This window comes from Halichondria panicea, chromosome 12 (genome assembly GCF_963675165.1).
Source record: "Halichondria panicea chromosome 12, odHalPani1.1, whole genome shotgun sequence".
Lineage (NCBI taxonomy): Eukaryota > Metazoa > Porifera > Demospongiae > Suberitida > Halichondriidae > Halichondria > Halichondria panicea.
In genome coordinates, this window is record NC_087388.1 from 2927149 (window position 1) to 2943282 (window position 16134).

Sequence of the window (16134 nt, forward strand, 5' to 3'; positions counted from 1 at the left end):
TACCTTGGCTTTAGGTTTTTTCCGTTCAATGATGGAGAAAGCTTTGGGTTGTTTTTCTTAGTTCCGTTTTTGACTTTCTGTATACCTTTGCGATGATAATTAACCTAACCCAATCTATTAAATACTTGTAGCACTTACTTGTAGAGCTAACTCAGAAGGTCTCCTGCACGTCATTAGGAAAGGGAAAGTACGTACATGTACGTAGTTCACTGTGCTATAATTATTGTGACTCACATCTCACTCAATTTATGGCTCCATATATAAAAACTCTCTAAGTTAATAAAAACAACAACTTGGGAGATCACTAATGTTATATACATGTAACTATAATTATACCCGCGTACGTGACATTGTACTACTATCATGGGATATAGTGCATGTCAACTGCTTTATATTTGAAGTTGACCTTTGGAGATTTTTCTGATTCTGTTGTGAGCGTGTGTGATATTTTTATAGTAGTTACATGCTTCAAATTCTTATAGACCTCACATAATTATTCTCATGCACCTTGGATCAGGATTTCTTTACTTTCTGGTGTCTTCCTTTACCACTCTCACCATACACAAGTGAATGTGTAGGCTCACCTTCAAGTGCCGTAGGTACGTACTTTGCTCATGCCTAGGCATAATTATAAATGCTTCCGGATCTCCCTAAAATATTGTTGTAATTACCTTTTGATTGTAACTCTGCTGATTTAACATTAATTTCTGTTCCTGCCTATAAATTATGACGTCTTCTCTTTTTTTATACGTAGATGTCTGTGACAGTACTTATCTCCAAACTTGAATGATCTATATCGACCAGGTACAGAGGATAGCATTTTGTTCGTTAAAGACGATGTATGCTTGTCTGTGGGTTATTTTTTTTCCAAAAATTGGTGGTTCCTTTTAAGTAGTTTTACTTCAGGATTTGAAACTTTTGCTTATCGTTTATCATCATTAACAGTTTTGAGCTTGTTGAATGGTTCTTGCTGAATGTAGGTAAGTACTTCGCTCATGCCTAAGCATAATTATAAATGCTTCCAGAACTCCCTAAAATAGTTGTAATTACCTTTTGATTGTTATAACTCGGCAGATTTAACATTAATTTTTGTTCCCCCCTATAAATTATGACGTCTTCTCTTTTTTTATATGTATATACATGTCTGTGAAGGTACTTGTCTCCTAATTTGAATGATCTATATCGACCAGGTACAGAGGATAGCATCAAGTCAGATATGCCACACCTACTCGGAGGATATGCACCCCATAATCCTAACTATTATCTACCGTACAGGGGGAAATTTTCGTGATATGCAAGATGTGCAAATTTTGCGTTTTTCAAGGTCAGAGCAGAACTGGGATAAACTCCCACGCAACGGTATTTCCCGTGCAAAACTATTGGTGGGTGTCGTTTCCTGGCATTGAAGATTGGGAAAATTTCTGCTGACAGCTCTGGAGCCAAATAGCGAAAATTTACCACTATACGGTATTGTAATTCTGTCAGTCTCTATACATGTACATACGATGTACATTATTATATAAGACAATTACGTACGTACTGTACCTATAAAACAGTACGTAGCAAACTTTAACAGTTGAAGTAGGTCACTCTCAGCAAAAATGTTCATGATAATTTATTACAATTTTGTGTGCACCTTCAATGCATGGTCATATTCAGGGCTGTTGATGTGCACCTTCAATGCATGGTCATATTCAGAGCTGTTGATATGCATAGATTTATATACCTGAATTTGTGATTCATCAAGTCATTAAGTAAATCGCTCGAAGTCATGACTTTCGTTCTACAAGCGAATAACTTCACATGCAGATTTTTAACACAAAAACTGCCATACAATTACATGTACTAGATAATTGACGGAACTAATAACCTTTGGTGAGAGTGTTTCCCAATTATATACATGCATGTACGTACCATCAAATACTGAACTTGTAGCTAGGTGCATGTACGTGTATGTTGTTACCATGAATTGCTTTACTTTAGTCTGCAAAGACTGTAAATCAGAATGATGATTCGAGGTAATTGGCTTGTAATTTCCTTGATTTAACTCCTAGAATATCTATATAGTCATGATGCATGTGTGCGTGTGCAATAGGTTTACGTACAGTCAACAGTATATGTATACTGATTAAATTGCTGTACATAATATATATAATAATCCGGCCTTCGAAATCCCTTTCATTACTGGAGTCTTCGTATTGGGTCATGTGACTGCATGTTGTACAGTATAATTGAAGAATATTATATTATTATAAGATGCATATAAATTTGTAAAGTGCATCTACCATTTTCTGGTCGATAAGTTTATGTTCAACGCTGAAGCATTTTCTTCAGCCTCGTAGATGCCACCGAATTTATGTAGTGTTCTTTTCTGTATATCTTGTAGCTCAGTCAGAATTTTACGACAAACACTACGTTTAGAGTGCTTCAATGAAAGAGGCCCATTTTTAATTCTGCTAGAGCCTTCCATATAATTAATTAGTAGTTTTACAATTCTATGTCCACCATGTGTGCATGTGCAAACTTTACACGTATAGAACATCCACGCATGCACGCAGTGGCCATGGGAACGTACTGCCCTTTGACGTTACGTTATTAAAATGCTGTCACTGTCTAAAGCCTGTGCTCCGGTGTATTATGCCAAGCAAGGTTTCTCTATATAGATCTACCACCAATTTGTAAAGCATCGAGGTGAAAATCGAGTTACATAATGATATGTCAGCCATGTGGATGATTGCATACAGCACATATAAGCGATATATAGTGTAACAATTCTACACAGATGAGTGACAAACTGTAATTATACATACATTACTATTGATCACTTCTGCGTTGTCTAGTAAGGTGTGGATTAAACTGACTAAAGTATCTCCCAGGTTTCTCTACTACACTACAAGCAGTCTCTTCAGTTGTATCACCACCAACATAGTGACCCTTGAGCATGGCTTCTGATCTAGTTCTCTCGACTTCTTCTCTTTTCCGTCTCTCTTGTCGTAATTTCTCTAGCTGTGAGCTCTTTTCAGCTTTCATTTCTTCCCTGAGTTTATTTTTCTTCTTATGTTTCTTATGTTTATGCTTGTGAGTGTGATGGATTGATTCTTCTGCTAACATTTTATCTTTCGATTTTAAAGTACCACTTCTCTCTGAAACAGAGCTTGTGAGTGTTAATGAAGGAGCGGTTAGAGTAGTACGACTTGTGGATGATGATTTACGGAGTTGTTCTTGTTGCAGATCGTCAGCTTTTCGTTTCTTTGTGAGGTATTCTTTCATTTGGTTCATTGGATCCATGCTTGATTTCTTCTGTTTAGATTTTGCACTTTCTTCAGTAATCTTCTTACGCACGTACCAAGGGTCTTCTGATTCTGAAATTCAATGTAAATAAACTCATCCTGGTATTCCCAAGGTTGATACATCCTTGAAGTACACTACTGTATACTACTGGCAAATATACAAACTTACATATAACCATAAACCACAAACCCTTTAATTGTTGTTGTTCCTGCTCTAACAAGAATAGTAGTTTGTACTTACTGTCTTTGTCCACTAGATAATTGAGCAGTCCAATTTTCTTTTCCAGTTTCTCCTGTTCAGCCTTCTTCTCGGCATCATGTTCAACATTGGTCAGCTGCACACCAACCTGGACATTAATTTAAAGCATGACATAGTGTCCATGAAATGTTACGCAGAACATGTACTCGTAGCTTAATGCACACTTTTGTACAGAATGCACCCAGTAGTTAAATGCTCTCCATCCATTCACACTTACACCCTGCTCTAGATCAGAGAACAAGTTGATATTCTTAGGAGTTGCTGAGCTGGAGGGTTTGTCATTGCTGCTTTTATCCTCCTCATCACTACTGACCCCGTCTCTCTCCCTGGCTCTCTTCTTCATAAAGTCCAGTCTAGCCTCTCGCTCCTGAAAGCAGACGAATGTGCATGTGTTATTAAAAGTTGGCATTGAAACTTCCCATGCATTGCATTCCGCTAGGCCTAGGGTAATAACATTATAATCAACTTACAGCAATCTCTGCTCGACTCTTGAGCTCTTCCTCTTTAGCTTTGGCCTCAGCCTCGTCGTGACGCACTTTTTCAACATTCTCCTTACGGCGAACGTGCCACCTGAACGATTTTACTTATTGACGTATACTTAATTATGAGCTCTCACATCACAACAAGCAATTATAGACCAATATCACTATTTTAGCTGAGCATAATGATAGATATGGTAGCTATGAGTCGTAGGATCATATTGATCAGTCTTACTTTTTCAGAGGAAGGATGTTCATCCTGCAGTACAGTACATATACAGTAGTACAGTACAGAGACTTTTGTGAAGGAGAGTCAGACTTCAATATCCACTAGATAGGCGTGGTGGATTACTGGCCACACCCAAGACACGTAATAGTCTAATTACCCGTGTTGTACTCAAAAATTTGAAAACCACGAGGACAAAGCAAGAAATCAGAACAATAAGACTTGATCCACGGTTTACATCCTTTTCAATCCTTCCCTCCTGAAGCAGTTAAGACATATACTCTACTCCAATACTTCATCAACCGTTATCATTTTACAACTAAAAATGCTGAGGCTGTCATTACGCTTGTGGCATCTGTGCCTACTTGGATTGTTTCTAACACCTCTATTACATGTGTCTGGTGAGTTGTGTATTAAATGTAGCCGTTTTCTGTGAAGTATGAACGGTCGGTGATGATAATAGGCATTTGGATTGACTGTCTCTGTGTTGGAGTCATCAGTCTCAGTCTATTGTCCATACTGCCTACTGTGTACAGCGTGTACTTGTATCTGCCTGCTAAGATACACAGGGGCAACAGCACTCTCTGGTTTGTACTATACACCATAGTTTTTATGGTGTGCAGAATGACTCAGGGGGGACTGGGTGTGGCTGTAGACTGGTCCAGACTGGTGATTCTGTCCAGTGAGAGACTGATTACAAAATCACTTTTCTGAGGCCATTTTTCAATTAGGTATAACTATAAGCAAGAAGTAACTTTTTAGGCTGTCTTTTGTATTTGAATACCTGTTGGAGTGAACAAAAAAAACTCTTAGATTTGCTAATGCACGCTTTCTTGCCTCGTATCTACCGTGTTTGCTGCATGTAACTGCTCAGGTCCTGGTTTGGCGGCTGCCCAGGATGATGTGATTGGTGAGGAAGATGAAGATATTGAGGTGGAGGATGACGATGAAGAAACTGTCTCTGTCCCAGAAGGGGGCACATTAGAGCCTGATGAGGGAGAGGTGAGTATACATTCAAGGTTGAGCATTTGATTAGCAATTTTTACGTGTAATGTGCTTGATTATTAAATTATCTCATGATCCAATGGTTTTTGTACTCTCCTATTATATTGATCATCTTTCTGTTGTTTGCTGTCTCCCTAGGATAACAGTGCAATGGTGGAGGAGGAGGAGGAGGAGGAAGAGGAGGAGGAGGAGGTCGGAGTCCACCCTGATGCTGACACCACCTACATCTTTGTTGGCAAAGAAAGCACAGGTACGTAATACTTAACTCTAGCTATCACGTCTTTGGTATAAATGTATGAAACCCATTGAGAATTTATGCATTGTGTTTGTACTACACTAATCAGTCTTCTTGTTGAGTGAGTGAGTTTCTGATTGAAATAAAATCTGTATTTCTTAGGTACTTCAATCCGTGTGCTTACTACGTACAGTTTAAGTTTTTGTTTGCAAACATATACCTGTCTCATTAGTTTCCTTCTCTATTTGTTTAGAGTTCTTTGCTGGAGAGAAGATTCATGCAATGCTTGGGTTCACCAACAAGGGGCAGTCTAACGTTGACTTAATTGTCACCTCCATTGATGGCTCATTCAGGTACGAGGGGCTGCGTGGCCATTCTAGGCTGTCATCTAGTGTCTTTGTGTACCGTGTTTTAATTTTTGTTTTGCAGTGTTTAAATATTTGCATACAAATTTTGATTTCACAGGTATCCTCAGGATTTCAGTTACACCATTCAGAATGTAAGTTTGCTTACCTTGTTGACAACTTACAAGCACTTTTCCCAATGATTAAAATTCGGCTCCTGATGAGCGTCTGCCACTGTCTGTTATAGGCTTTTGAGTTTGTTTCACCTTCATTTTTAGTTTATTGTGGGACAGTAGCCGTGCTCAAACGACGGAAAAAGATGCCTTATGATGAGGGATATTCATATGTACCGTACACGTACAGCTATTCTAATCAGCAAGTATTACATTTTGTGTAATTTGTGTGTTTTCTCTCTTCAGTTCTCCTTGATCAATTACGACACGTATGTGAAGCCTGAGACCGAGGTGAGCGCCTGTCGTCACTGTTTAGATGAGCTGTGCCCGCAGATCTTACCTTGTGTTTGAACGCATATACCTTATTTGTAGGTAACTTTTGACTACTTCTTTGCTCCGAGTGAGTCATTCTATGCTCGCAGTTTTGGACTACAGATCAACATCATGTACAAAGATCCAGTAAGTACTGTGGTGTGATTTAGTAGTACCTCTGTTGTGTAATCTTCTCAGTTGCTTTGTTGTGTCTCATTTAACAGGTGTGTACCATTGTTGTGTGTGTATTTTGGCCCTTCTCTAGCAGTCTGTGGCTTCTTTATTGAGCTTTTGTCATCAACTTTTTGTCATCCACTCTTCATTGTTTATAATTTTTCTCCCATAGGAGGGTGTTGTGTACCGCACTGCTGTGTACAACGACACAGTCAACATCATCGAGTTGGAGGAAGGTTTTGATGGTGCGACGTTCTTCATGTACGTGTTCATGGTGTCTGGGATCTCCTTGCTTATGTTCATAGTACACTATGTCTACACTACAGTCATCAGGAGACCTAGGGTAAGTTGCTGTGATTATAGGTTATACAGTGTTGTACACCCAAAACATTGCTCGTGTTTGAGCAGCTAACAGTTTTTTTTGAGGTTCTCTGAGCAGATGCAGGTTCGAAGTGTACCTATGAAGCATTAAATGTTTGCAAAAGTGGCAGTCAAACGTAGTGCACAGTTTACCCTTCATATTATGTTTAGACACAGCACCTATAAGTCCTAGGCTTTGATTTGAAACAAATAAGAGCATAGTGTAAATTATTTGAAAGAGAAATGACTATGCAGACACGCTTCCAAACACACACACACAGTCGACTGTAAAGAGGAGAGTTGAAACGGGTACTCAAGGCAAAGATGACATTGACTACCAGTGGCTGCCAGAGGGCTCTATCCCTGGCTCCCCCAGTGAGTCACACATGTTATGCTCTCGCACTGAATTAACTTTTGTCACATGAAAGAAAGGGCTATATATACTGTACAACTGTATAGTCTTTGATGTGTTGACAATGAAGTTGTGTATATGAATATACTCCTAGCGTCCCCTAGCTGGTACACAATATGTCATCTGCCTCATCTTGTGTGCATTTTCATACAGAAAAAAGCCCTAGAACCTCTCCCAGGAAGACAAGAAGCAGCACCAAAAAATAGGACAGACATTTAGTTTAATAGGCAAATTATAGGCACAGAATCTATGTTTTGATCATCTTAAATAAATAATTTTCTATATAAGTATTTTAATCACTGTACCGTATAATTGTTTCAAGGGTGTAAATGTTTGTGGTTTTTGCCGATTAAGCATGCGAACATTTGATACCCACAAATTTAATGTCGCATGCATGCATACTGCAATTAGGCTGCCATTTTGGGAAAACCTTAATTTCTAACAGTACAATTGGAAAATACCGGCTATATGGTACCAGGCCCCAGAGCAGATCTACAAACAATATTGCATGCTTATGTAACATCCTTCAATCAATGTCGTCGATCTGCTTAGTGGTACCGCATGTATAATGTTTATTAAACATAGGGAGCAGAGATCAAAACAGCAAAGCTATAAAATTATGGCATTTCTTAGGAAACATAACATCTATAAAAAAAAAAATGTCCTGTATTATAATTATAAGTATATATGCGTTTCCCCATAATTATGTCTTTCATTGTTGGATATGGGTGGAGAAGGTGGGGACTTCCCCCTCCAGTTCGGGAGGTGTGTGTATTCCTTGGTAGTCCAAAGCAGTTGTGTCATCTTCCTCATGAGGAGACCACCTCCCTCGAGCTTTAGTGTAGCAGCGCCTGCGTGTGTGAAATTGAGGGCCGAGACTATAGTATTATACTGTCGTAAGCATAAACTCTCACATTAAAAAACCAGGATTTCAATTTGCATTGTTAATGTGCATGTGACATCGTGACGGAGTTTTCCACAGCTCGCTTGTTTCATTTTGTGGTGGCCAACTCAACTCACATTATTTTGTGGAATAAGTCAATAGTGTCCTGTTTCAGTCCTATAAAGAAATCAAGTGCCTGGGTTCGTGCCTCCTTTAACCATACTAGCCTCACTATGAGTACTAGAGGGATGAATGAGACAGAGGTGATGATGATGACAGAACCCACAAATAGAGCCCACGGGGGAAACCCCTCGCGCACCTCCTCATACTGTAGAGTGTGTGGTGGGGGAGGTAGACCATTTAATGTATAATTATAGCTTAAAATCTTGCGATATTCTTATGTGTGCATGTATAGCTACATGTATATAATGCAAGGTGATCCTAACCACTAACAACCCTCCTTGTACTGGCCGGGGTAGGGGCATGGTGGGAGTGCTGGACCATTTTAATAATAACTATGTAGATGCACCAGAAAATTTTAAGGAAGGCCTAGTACTAACGTTAAGTTCAACCTTGTGTACGTTACTTCTACTAGAAAAGAAGCATGCATGAGAATGAATGCCCTCGCTTCCACATACATTTTTATACACTGTGTATTTTAGTGGATCTTTGATCTCCCGAAACACAGACGAAAAAAAGATGACGAGCATGATGAGAGGACCAACGAACTTCCACATTACCGTCCACAGGATGATCATATATGGATGATAGGCTTTGGCATACGTGTTGAAATACCTGCATAGAGAGACGTAACACTTGCTATACCTTTGCCATACAACAATGTGTATACTTTCCGAGGTGCTGTAGGATGATCTAATGCCATAGGGCACATTTAGAGGAGGTCGAATCACTACAAGTTCAGTGCATTTGGCCTGGACGTTATCACGTGACTGCAATGACATCAATGCACTGAACTTGCAGTGATTCGTGTACGCATGTCGGACCTCCTCTGGTGACTGCATGACACAACGTACTACTGTCTTGTCATGTACGTTGTACCTGATCTCTAAAGTACATGTATACCGTACATATTATTATAACTAAAGAGCCTTGGCTGTGCTTAATCTGAAAGTTATTTACAGACCACGATTCATACGGTACACTAAATATATAGATCTTCACGTGTCTCATCAAGGAAGAATTAGACTATACACTCACACTACACTGTATTGTAATTTATCAAGGTGACCTTGAAAACATAATTCCAGCAACATGTACATGGCTTACACGTACAGATGTACCTTTTCACTCCGTACACCCAACCAACAGCAATGAACTCAAAGAACCCGATGAGCAGCAAAGGCACACTGCCAGCAAACTGGTCAAACAAGGTAAACAGGTACACCCCGTTACCGAGGACGAAGGGGATGCTCACTGTGAAGAATACTGCACACACGATAGCTGCAGAGGAACGATGAAGATATAGTCTAGCAATACTATTAGTATGAGCTTGTTACAGACTGCATGTGTGTGGGAAACATTGTTGTAGTACAAAATACATGTACACATGTAGCTAGGGTATACTCAACCACGCATCTGAATGACTCCCCCACCCTACTGACACCAACACAGGGGTACAATTGCTTAGGAAAACTTTCATTGTTGAAATATTACAGAAGCATGAGTGTCGCTCAATACAAAGCTAGCACTATGAAAACACCTGTCTGTGTTTGTTTGGACATGCAGTGTGCATGTGGAGCATCCAACCGTTGACCGAACTTTAAGTATCGAGCTTCAGTTTGAGCAGACTCACCTACTAGCAGCTCCTTCCTGATCTTCCTGAAGGTCTTCATGTCCCTGAGCACAGTGAGGACTCCCTCCATGGTAGCAAACTGACTGTCCAGGCCCAGAGTGAATAGCATGACAAAAAACAGCAAAGCCCAGAATGGAGAGCCAGGCATTCGCAAGAGAGCCTCACCAAATATCACAAACGCCAGACCAGGCCCTTCAGATACCTATGTTAGTTTACAGTGTATAGTGGATTTATAAGCACCCCTATAGCGTACTACATGTACAAAGTTCCAAAGCCGCCGATACGGCTAGTTAATTAACACATGTGGCACTTGGTGCTGTGTGATTTGTAATGTGCAGCAACAATTAACTGCATACTGCACTCGTTACCAACTGTGAAAACAGCTAGCCTAGCTGGAACCAACACAGTGTATGTACATATAATTATGTAAAACAGTTTACATGTACATAATACTATAGCTACATGTACATGCACTCTTTGGTGACTCAGAGGATATGCATTTATTTAATATTTAACCATGCACCACCAGTACAGGATAAATGTATCACATCAATTTCTTACTGAAATCTCACACACTTACTAATACATTGTACACAACTCACCAATGAAACTTCTATGCCCAGCTCTAGAGCCCTAAAGCCAACCACACTGAACACAATGATGCTGGCAAATATGGACGTCCCTGAGTTCATGAGGCACACAATGACAGTATCGACCAGGGCATTGTTACGAGGCTTGCTATAGCTGCTCAGTGAAACTAGCGCTCCAATTGAAAGACCCAGAGAGAAAAATATTTGAGTGGCAGCGTCCAACCAAACAACAGGGTCAAACAATTTCTGACTCTGTGTGTGTGGGGGTAAATGTGCGTAATGGCCAATACAAATACGCAGATGTTTAATCAATTAAGAGCCTCGTGCACACCGCTCTTACTAGGAAGCACTTAAGGAATGTGTGTTCAAACTATTTATACCAGAAACTACTGAACTGCAAAGGACCAATTAGTGAGACGTAGACTCCACACATACACACATATACGTATGAACCAACAAGGACAGAAGAACAATGTGACAAATGCCTATTGTTTCGACTCACCCATCCTTCATCAGGCAGGAATAGGAACTTGAGTCCCTCCCCTGCCCCCTCTAGAGTGACTGCTCTGAAGAACAGACACACGAGCACCACATATGGGAAGATGGCAGTGAAGTAGATTATCTGTGAGTAAGAGAGGGATATCATGATTACATGCAAATGTAGCACTTCTTAGTATACAGTCACCATGCATGCATGCACTTACACATATACATGCTTCCAAAGCTCGCTAAATTCTGCTTATAAAAAATGTAATAGTAGCACCATAAATCAAGGGGCTTACACTGAATGGTACATGCACCCATACTGTGCATTGCAGAAACAGTACTGTGTTACTGTGTATGTTGTGAATGCCTGGTGATCCACATGTACAGCACATAGATATGGGCATTAATTCCAAGGCCACAGTTCGAGTTCTCGTACATTGTACATGCAGACAAATGATTATCTCACTGACAGCTCACCTTGCCTGAGGACTGAATGCCCTTAAAGAGACAAAGGTAGATGATAACCCAGGCAGCCATTAGACAGAGTAACATTCTCCAGTTGAACACTCCGGCCACGGCTATGTCACTACTCGCCTCCAGTGCTGTGTTGTACCAGTAGTACCTACAGAGAAGGCCGGGTTGAAACACTAGGTATTTATCATTTGTAGCAACGTTAGGTGCATGAGATTAATCTTTCAATGTCACTATAGTCTAGTTGGTTGGCAGTGAAATGTTCATGGCTAAACTAGTATCACATATCCGTATCTATAGCAAAACAGCGCTACACATACACCCCAAACACACACACTCCGAGCCAGAAAACACACACACACAGTATATACACACATGTACACCTGTGCACACACACTCGACACTCACTCTGATGAAGAGTTGAAGCAGCTGGACCAATCCAAGCCTGTATTGTTACTCAGCAAATCCATCCTCTGTGTGCTATTCAGACCGAGAACCACATGACCAAAACAGTTCCCCCATGGCAGAAACGCAGTAAATGAGCTAAAAAAGTAGTATATAACCCATGCAATAATGACGTTATAGTAGAGACAAATATATGAGTTAACAATGGCTGCTGCAATCCCCACTCCAAGCAGATTAGGAGCAACTTTCTTCCATGCTCCCACAGGTCCCTTGCGGGTACCCTGGCCAAGAGTGAGCTCCAAATAAAACAGTGGTATGCCGAGCAGAAGCAGCATGATCAGGTAAGGAAACAGAAATGCACCTGGATGTGGGCGGTTTATAAACATATCAGACACACATATTTGTATTACAAAACACAATGTCATGTTTCAGTGTCTTTGCTATAGCACGGTAGAAACTTTATTTATAGGCCCAAAAACGAATAGCAGTCTTTGCTACAATGGTAAAGCCTATTAAATACTATAAGACCTCTAATTAAGGAGAATAATTACGAAGCCAGAGGTCGCTTCTTTTGAAGGTTGAACAATTGTGTTGAAGTCCTATATTTAGAGGAGTTGGAGGTAGCTCTTTAGTCTACTTGCCTCGATTTCAGGCCGCTTAAAGGTTTCCAGTGGGCTAGAATCGAGGCTAGGGTGTGACTACATTTACCTCCATTTAGGACGTGACACTAAACAATAATTGTCTACGCAGCTAGCTGTCGCTACTTTTAAAATTGCCTAAGCTCGCGGGAGTCTCATATTTGGAGGGTCGCCTGGAATAGCCTTGAAAACAATTGAAACATTTCTTCACATTGAATTGACACTGCACACAACTTCTGCATGCACCGATACTTACTTCCTCCATTTTTAGCACAGAGGTAGGAGAATCTCCAAACATTTCCAAGGCCAACAGCATAACCAATGAGAGATAAAACAAACTGAAACTTATTGTCCCAAGTTTCACGCTTCTTGTTCTTTCCATTTTCACCTTCAGACTCAGAGGAGACACCATCATCAGACGCTTCCAAGTCTGTCGCTTCGACATCTTTATCGCTAGCTCCAGAAACAGTGATGTCCAATTGATGAAGTTCCTCATTTGCTTCACTGGCTTTCCCATTAGAGGTTCCGTATGAGGTCTGGGTCAGTTCTATCGATGAGTTTTCACTGTTTTCTTCATCCATGGCCGGCCGGCTAGTATCTACAAGACTCGATCAGGATCAGTAGTGTGAGCTAGCTATCTATCACGCATGAAAACAAACTTGTTGTTGTTGGAAATGGTCGTTAGTTATAAGAAAGTGCTAATCTGGCAAATATCTCTTGAGGTCAGCGAACAAACCAACATTCCTTACTAGCTTCCCAGGCCCACCAGAGACTCAGATAATGCTTCCACAAAACATCTGTTGTGCACAGATGTTACTCAGTGCTGCACTGGTAGGAGTTCTAAAAGACAACAATGGATAAAGTCAATGCCTGCACATTGATGCTAGTACTTTGCAGCATTCAGTTTGTGGATGCTGTGCTGCCATACGAACCAGTGCAGTACCTTTCGGCTCATCTTCACTCTCCATCCGCCTCACCTCTGGGAGATTTTCTGAAAGAAGCGAGTGCACAAGATGCTGCTAGTTGGATGTCTGTTGCTAAGGATAATTTGAAGAAGTTGCTAGCTGACTCGGAAACAAGTGTTGTGCTAATGAAAGGAGAACATATTTTGGTGCAGCATCGAGCCAAAGGGGTTGAATTAAACTCTAGTATCGAAACTCCTCCAGCTAATGTTTTATCGATAGTGAGCATTGTTCTACCAATTCTTCTTGAAGGTTTCGATGATCAAGTTATCAAAGACCCAATCAGCAAAGTGCTGAAAGAAAACAATCCAAGTAGTTTTGTTGACATTCTTACCAAGCTATCTGGCTCTGTTGATGAAGCTAACACTCTGTCTAAGCTCACAAGCAACGGCTTAGTTTCTCTTCGATTCTTGAGCAAGATACTAGGAGATAATGCGAGAGATGCATGGATGGATGCATACATGGCTCTTGGAGTAGCTAGTGCCGCTCCAACTGACAAAAAATTAATGAAATTGACGTTTGAAGACCTCAAGCAAATCTCATACTCCATCGCACATGACCTTGTTACACTAAGTAAGGCGAAAGATTCAAAAAAGTTCCCCCTCGATGATGACAAGTATTTATTTGGTTGGTGGTTTAATTGTCCGAAAGACTCTCATTCCAACTGCCTCATTCCCAGTGCTCCCGCAGACACGATTTTCTCACTCAGCCCTGAACTTCGATTGTACATCACCCCCAGTCTGGAGCTGACCCTGATCATCCTAGGACCAGGGGCCAACTCCACGTCTAGAGACAAGAGTGTGGAGTCCATTGCCGATATCATAGTTGAAGATACGGAGATTTGGAATACGTTCAATCCATCTGCTGTTGCAGGAAGTTCTAAAAGAGACACGATGTCATAGTAGACTACTATAACAATGCTAGAATTTTCTTTGTATTAGCGTTGTCAATTGTACAAGGTACCATTACAAAACTCATGTACAATTGCATAATTTTGGCTAATTTCACATAATCATAATTCACTTGTGGTAAATTGATAACAATCAGAAACTAAACACACGTGGTCCATATAATCAGTTCTTAGACTCAGCAGCTGTCTTGGGCCTGGGTGAATAAGCTCGCTTGGAAACACTCGTCAAGAAAATCCAGAAAATATGCAGTATCCAATACACCCACAAGTGGCTGAAAGTCACCCAGAACAAGAACACAAGGATAGGCCATACCCAGTGAATTAAAACAATCAGATCTTCATCTCCGGTATCAATTTTTTCCTCAACGGTTTCAATATTCTCGTTAGGTGACTCTGGAACAGTCTTTGTATTTGCCTCAGGACTCTGGTGTGCTTCAGCTTCAGATGTACTTTTATCTTCAGCAACAGATGACACCAGCTGCCTCCAAATCTCAGTATCCTCAATTAAGATATCGGCAATAGACTCCAACGTCTTGCCTTTAGAGGTGGAGATGGCTCCTGGTCCCAAAATCATGAGGGTCAATTCCAGACTTGGAGTGACATACAAACGAAGATCAGGGCTTAATGAGAAAATGGTATCTGTTGGGGCACTGGGAATGAGACAGCTAGAGCTAGAGTCTTTTGGACAGTTGAACCACCAACCAAACAAGTACTTGCCATTGTCAAGAGGGATCCTTTCTTTCCTCACTGCTGCTCCAATGTTTTTCAGGTCATGAGCGATGGTTAGGGCGAACTGCAACAGGCTATTAAGATCCATGATTAACTGCCCATTGCTATCAAGTTGGATGTCGGCACTTCCAATCGCCATCAAGGCATCCATCCAAGCTTCATGAGCAGCATTGTCGAGGATTGCATTAACGAAATGGATCGACAGCTCACCATTGGCCAACAGACTGCTAAGAAGAGAAGACGAATCAAGGTCAATATTTTTTCCAACTGAAGGTAATTTGTTCAAAATGTCCATGAAGCTCAGTGATTCGCGACCAGCTACTAGAGGATGGGTAAGATCCTTTCCACGTAGTACTTTCTCGATTGGGTCTTTAATTGCAGTTCCTTTGTAGCCCTCCAACAAAATCGGGAGCAGTGAACTAATTAGTGAAATAGTATTGGAGTATGGAAGCTTGATTTTAGAGTCCCATTGCAATCCACTTGCTCGTCGTTGCACCATCACCCTCTCTCCTTTAATTAATATAGCACTTGTCCCAGAATTCCCCAGATGTGACTTTAGCAGTACTTTCGCCTTGGTGATGAATTCTGCTGCTTGTGTGGGTGTTGCATCTCCTATAAGGTTGGTGAACGGGGTCGACACAGAGTCCGGTAGTTGGCCTTTGACATATTGAATCGGCTCAAATGGTAAGAGGTCTTCAGAGGAGTAGACAGGTGGTAGTAGAATGGAGCAAAGGACAGCAATCACACCCAGAAATACAGCCATGTCTGAGTAAATTCCTGCAAATGAAAATACTGTACTATATCTAGTAGATCTCTAGCATGTAGGCCTGGTAGATCTGTGAATGAATAACTTGCCTGAACGCTTTTCTTGCAAAGAAAAAGAAACTTGCTGTGGTTATATGCTTTTTTAGGCTTGCCCTGCCCACTTTTATGAGTGAGCTCCACGTGGTGGTCAGATCCATTATGACCTTTTTACTG

General features: G+C 40.8%; 5 protein-coding genes across 5 annotated transcripts; 2 read left to right on the top strand and 3 right to left on the bottom strand.

Moving 5' to 3' along the window:
* Window positions 1-2688: 2688 nt before the first annotated feature.
* Window positions 2689-4401, bottom strand: LOC135344990 (leukocyte receptor cluster member 1 homolog). Its single transcript, XM_064542306.1, has 5 exons — window positions 4264-4401; window positions 4020-4119; window positions 3767-3916; window positions 3532-3637; window positions 2689-3362 (listed from the first exon to the last, which is right to left on the bottom strand). Exons 1-5 carry the CDS (start codon window positions 4284-4286, stop codon window positions 2815-2817), a joined length of 927 nt encoding a protein of 308 aa, XP_064398376.1. The 5' UTR covers window positions 4287-4401; the 3' UTR covers window positions 2689-2814.
* A 19-nt stretch (window positions 4402-4420) lies between these two features.
* LOC135344991 (translocon-associated protein subunit alpha-like) lies at window positions 4421-7573 on the top strand. The gene is made up of 10 exons (XM_064542307.1): window positions 4421-4655; window positions 5129-5256; window positions 5398-5509; window positions 5748-5847; window positions 5960-5993; window positions 6258-6302; window positions 6384-6470; window positions 6670-6840; window positions 7139-7232; window positions 7423-7573. The coding sequence occupies exons 1-10, from the start codon at window positions 4580-4582 to the stop codon at window positions 7473-7475; spliced, it is 900 nt and encodes a 299-aa protein (XP_064398377.1). The 5' UTR covers window positions 4421-4579; the 3' UTR covers window positions 7476-7573.
* A 244-nt stretch (window positions 7574-7817) lies between these two features.
* On the bottom strand, window positions 7818-13246 carry LOC135344982 (sodium- and chloride-dependent GABA transporter 1-like). The gene is made up of 10 exons (XM_064542294.1): window positions 12812-13246; window positions 11921-12278; window positions 11519-11663; window positions 11058-11177; window positions 10568-10807; window positions 9966-10167; window positions 9454-9613; window positions 8791-8947; window positions 8290-8480; window positions 7818-8120 (listed from the first exon to the last, which is right to left on the bottom strand). Exons 1-10 carry the CDS (start codon window positions 13134-13136, stop codon window positions 7982-7984), a joined length of 2037 nt encoding a protein of 678 aa, XP_064398364.1. The 5' UTR covers window positions 13137-13246; the 3' UTR covers window positions 7818-7981.
* Window positions 13247-13292: 46 nt separating this feature from the next.
* On the top strand, window positions 13293-14560 carry LOC135344989 (uncharacterized). Its single transcript, XM_064542305.1, has one exon. The coding sequence runs from the start codon at window positions 13409-13411 to the stop codon at window positions 14417-14419; it is 1011 nt and encodes a 336-aa protein (XP_064398375.1). The 5' UTR covers window positions 13293-13408; the 3' UTR covers window positions 14420-14560.
* Window positions 14430-16128, bottom strand: LOC135344984 (uncharacterized). Its single transcript, XM_064542296.1, has 2 exons — window positions 16012-16128; window positions 14430-15933 (listed from the first exon to the last, which is right to left on the bottom strand). The coding sequence occupies exon 2, from the start codon at window positions 15917-15919 to the stop codon at window positions 14591-14593; it is 1329 nt and encodes a 442-aa protein (XP_064398366.1). The 5' UTR covers window positions 15920-15933; window positions 16012-16128; the 3' UTR covers window positions 14430-14590.
* Window positions 16129-16134: the final 6 nt, after the last annotated feature.